We start from the raw sequence: 4,319 nt of genomic DNA, 5'->3' as shown, positions 1-4,319 counted from the left end.
TATTTCTATGTAGAGGCTCTGATTACTATACCCTAAACATGTTATTAGGCACTGGTGTTAAATAATACTATTATATTCCTATTTTATTTTGCAAACTTTATCCAGCTCACATGTTATCCAGTTAGAAATAGTATCTATTTTGTCACTCGCCTTGGAATCATTTAAAGTAAGTTTCATTACGTTGCTTTCTATGATTTGATAGTATATAACCAATCATCAAATTTCGTACTTTTGCACTTACTCATATTTTTCATTCAGTTTGAAGCTTCATCTCAAAGTTCAGTACTGTAACGGTTTTTTTCTGTTTTGTAAGTCATCATGATTTAGTAGTTATTCTTGTTTTGTGCCCCAAAACAACATCACAGTCATGTGATGTCCATGACTGACCTATACTTTCTCTTCATTCTGCACGTAAATTAATTTCATGAGTTTAGGAAATAATTTAAGAAAAAAAATAGGACATATCTAATCATATATCAAGAAGAGGGAAAATACAGCGCTGTGTGGATGAATGCAAAGCATATATTATTTATTATTTTTGATTTAACTCACTTCTTTTATTTGAGCGTTTTCTTGACTGTTTTGTACTCTTTTGACCTTTAATTGGAGCCAACTTGAGTTTTTCTTCTATTTTTAGCTCGTTGTTGATTAGCTTAAATGTGTCTGACCTCACAGGCCAAAAGGTGGGTCAAAACAGTAATCAGCCTCAGACAAAAAATGTGTTTTACTATTGGTGTTCCCACAATTAAGATGTCTTATTTTAGGTAAACATTTCATGCAAATCATATACTGGTCAGAAAGACAGAAAGAGAGAGATGTAGATTCCAGCATTCCTCCAGGGCTATAACAAATTTCCTTTGTGTGACATGTGATTGGAGCTTCTTGGACTTGTAATAAGTGACCCATGTTGTAAGAACTATGGTCAATATGGCAGAGGCCTATTGACCGTGAGAGTTCAATGCTTTAAATCCATAACGGTGAAGGAAATTGGCTGTGTTAAGGTGTTAGATTCAGATCATGATCAGGAGTGTTTTCTATGCAAAGCTTATTTCATACTGTTTATAGGTGTTAGATCAGATCTAATTAGATCAGGGAGTAAGTTTCTTGCAAAGCTTATTTCATACTGCCCACTTTTTGATGCCAGCTGAGCCTACAGAGGGAGTTCATTTGGAAAGATGTAATGCTTTCATGTGGTTTATTTTAATGCTACTGCTTATCTGCTTATCCTCGGAAGGATGATTAAAAATACGGAATTACCAGCATTGTTTAAAATGGGAAAGACCCGCATGTTTTCAGCTGTGTTGCACTTTGGACAACTCATCATGGAACTAAAGCTGTTGCCTCATCCCCGTTGTTTTGCAAATGTAGAGCAAAGCTCAGTTCGCACCTCTGACTTTCCAATGAGACAATATTCGTGCCATGCGCCACATTGGGAAAATACATTATATTCTCATTTGTGCTTCATTCAATTTATGCTCCCCCCCCCCCCCCCCCATTTTTTTTTTCATTTTTTAAAATGTAATGTTCATTGTAACTGTGGATGTGATACTGTGACTGTGTAGGTCAAACTGCCTTTGTTTTGAGATACGTTTGAAGCTGATGACTTGAAAGGCCTCCGTATTTTTTCCCACATGTGGTGAAGAGTTACCCGCGGCAGCATATTCTCTTCTCTTCCCACGCGTGTTTAACAATACCAGGAAATGTGCTGCGAGCTATTGCGTCGACTGGCTTTTTTCTTTTTTCTTGGGGAGGGGGGAACCACTTTCCTTTCCTGCCGGAGAAATGTAATGTTTGCACATATTGGACATGAATAAGAAAGCGTATCCTCTGCCCTGAGGCTGTACAGGTAAAGGGCTAATGTACACGTGACAATGGAAGAAGAGACAACTTCAGCTACGCTACCCCCGTATGCTATTCCGTACCGTGCGCTGTCCATGGTGCTGAAATACTTCCTTGTTACTCCAATATATTGCAGTGTTTTCCAAGTATTTTACATATTTATGTAATTGTTTTTTATTATTGTAATAATAATAATAATAATAATAATAATAATAATAATAATAATAATAATAATAATAATAATAATAATTCCTCTCACTTTTCATGGGACATCCTCATACACACATTTAATTCCAGGTTCCTGTGTTTGTGTTTAACATCCATCCATCCATCCATCCCAGATTCTGTATGTGTTGTTTGTTTATCAGTGGTTTCCAGACTGACGCCATCATATCACGAGGTTCGGCATTCCTAATGAGTAAAAATACAAGAATTACTTTTGATGTCACTTGTGACAGTACAATTCATAGCTACGAGCCTCCACATGCATACACCTCATAGGTTTTAACTGGCCTGCTCCATGCATGTCTGACATGTGGCCTGTCTCTTAGATGTAATAGCCCAGTAAAACACCCTCGGCTGTCAGGCCTCCGACGAGTCTGTCCTGCATAAAACCTATGCAGCCTTCCCACCACGCTGCTGTATATCCGTCTCACCCTCCTCCCCTTCCCTTTCTCGTTTCCTCTCCTCCTCCACATTCAGTGCTCCCTCTTGCGCGTACGGTGAGCAGCAGCAGCGGCAGCAGCAAAGGCTTCAGCGCTTCTCTGACGCACCATCGGAGAGGAGATTCACAGTCCCACAGGCTGTCAACGCAGACGCTCTCGACATCTCCTCCCCAGACCTCTGCGGTCAAGCTTTCAGCATCAGCCTTGTTTGTTTTTAGTCTTTTCCCCCCATCTCCCTCCCTTATCTTGACATTTGTCCGCCTGAGCGCCGTATTTGGTGGGGATGCCCACAGTTGGCATCTCTTGGCTGGGAATTTACTTCGGAGTTGATTTTGTATCTGCAAGAACTGTCAACACGAGTGATTAATTTGTATCCCGAAATTGCCAGATTTTTTTTAAATTATTTTTTTAGGGGGGGAGGGGGGGCATCCTTCAGAACATTTTTTGTTCTTTATACAAGTGGTTCAGATTAAAGGTGAAAAGGGGGGATTGTAGAATGAGAGGGTTGTTTGGACAGGAGATCGTTTGGATGACGGACACCGAGTGGCAGTAGCTCTCCCTCTGCAAAGCGAATCTCTGCGCCCTTGGAATATTCTCACAGAGGCACGGTTACACAGTAGAAATATTTTCTCAGTTTGCAGTCGTAATCCACGGGACGAGTTTGCCCACTGCAGGGGCTGCTGCGGCTTTTGCGTCTGTTCTGTTTTGAATTCATATCTCCTTGACGGACGGGCGCGTGAGGATCCCGGACGAGCCCGAATTTGCAATGCCCGAGCAGTGAGGGCACGGTGGGATTTCATTTGGTCACCCTGCACAGTAGCATGGCTCCAGCCCGGAGGGACTGCAGCGGCTGGGAGATGTTCCTCCCGACGGGATGCCTGCTCCTCTCTGTTTTGCTATTTCACCCTGCTCTAACCAAGGTGTGCAACGACCGCACCAAACACGGACAGGACAACAGCTGGTTCACCAGGGACGGGGAAAACTTGCCCATAATGGTTCTTATGCCCATGAACGAGTCGGCCCTGATGAGCAGCATCAGCCAAGGAATCGAGCCGGCGGTTCAGCTGGCCATCCAACACATAAGGGAGTCCGGGAAGTACTCGTTCTCACTCATCACCAAAATATACGACACCGAGGTAAACATGCAGACTAAATCTGCTCACTAAGCTGCCGCCGGCTGGCTCGGGCGTGCTTGAAACATTTGTATATGGCTTGTATGTGTGTATTTGCCTATGTGGGGGCGCGCGCGCGAACAGTCAGCTTGTGCACGTGTGTATGGCGCGCGCATTGCCCCGCAGAGCTCCACCGAGTGTCCCTCCAAAGGGGTTCTGTTATGCTTGGCTGTGGATGTGATACTGTGACTGTGTAGGTCAAACTGCCTTTGTTTTGAGATACGTTTGAAGCTGATGACTTGAAAGGCCTCCGTATTTTTTCCCACATGTGGTGAAGAGTTACCCGCGGCAGCATATTCTCTTCTCTTCCCACGCGTGTTTAACAATACCAGGAAATGTGCTGCGAGCTATTGCGTCGACTGGCTTTTTTCTTTTTTCTTGGGGAGGGGGGAACCACTTTCCTTTCCTGCCGGAGAAATGTAATGTTTGCACATATTGGACATGAATAAGAAAGCGTATCCTCTGCCCTGAGGCTGTACAGGTAAAGGGCTAATGTACACGTGACAATGGAAGAAGAGACAACTTCAGCTACGCTACCGCCGAATGCTATTCCGTACCGTGCGCTGTCCATGGTGCTGAAATACTTCCTTGTTACTCCAATATATTGCAGTGTTTTCCAAGTATTTTACATATTTATGTAATT

General features: G+C 43.1%; 1 protein-coding gene across 1 annotated transcript in view; it reads left to right on the top strand.

The window, feature by feature from the left end:
* The first annotated feature begins 2,525 nt into the window (after nucleotides 1-2,525).
* The window catches only part of gabbr2 (gamma-aminobutyric acid (GABA) B receptor, 2), a 186,264-nt gene continuing 184,470 nt past the window's right edge, over nucleotides 2,526-4,319 (top strand). The window contains exon 1 of the mRNA XM_005932932.3: nucleotides 2,526-3,640. Coding sequence (XP_005932994.1) covers nucleotides 3,326-3,640 — 315 coding nt within the window. The 5' untranslated portion in view covers nucleotides 2,526-3,325. The remainder of the gene's footprint in view (nucleotides 3,641-4,319) is intronic.

Source organism: Haplochromis burtoni, unplaced genomic scaffold (genome assembly GCF_018398535.1).
Source record: "Haplochromis burtoni strain Fernald_Lab_line unplaced genomic scaffold, NCSU_Asbu1 Contig_163, whole genome shotgun sequence".
NCBI lineage: Eukaryota > Metazoa > Chordata > Actinopteri > Cichliformes > Cichlidae > Haplochromis > Haplochromis burtoni.
Note: the sequence above shows the minus strand (reverse complement) of the source record. Positions and strands in the feature narration are given on the sequence as shown.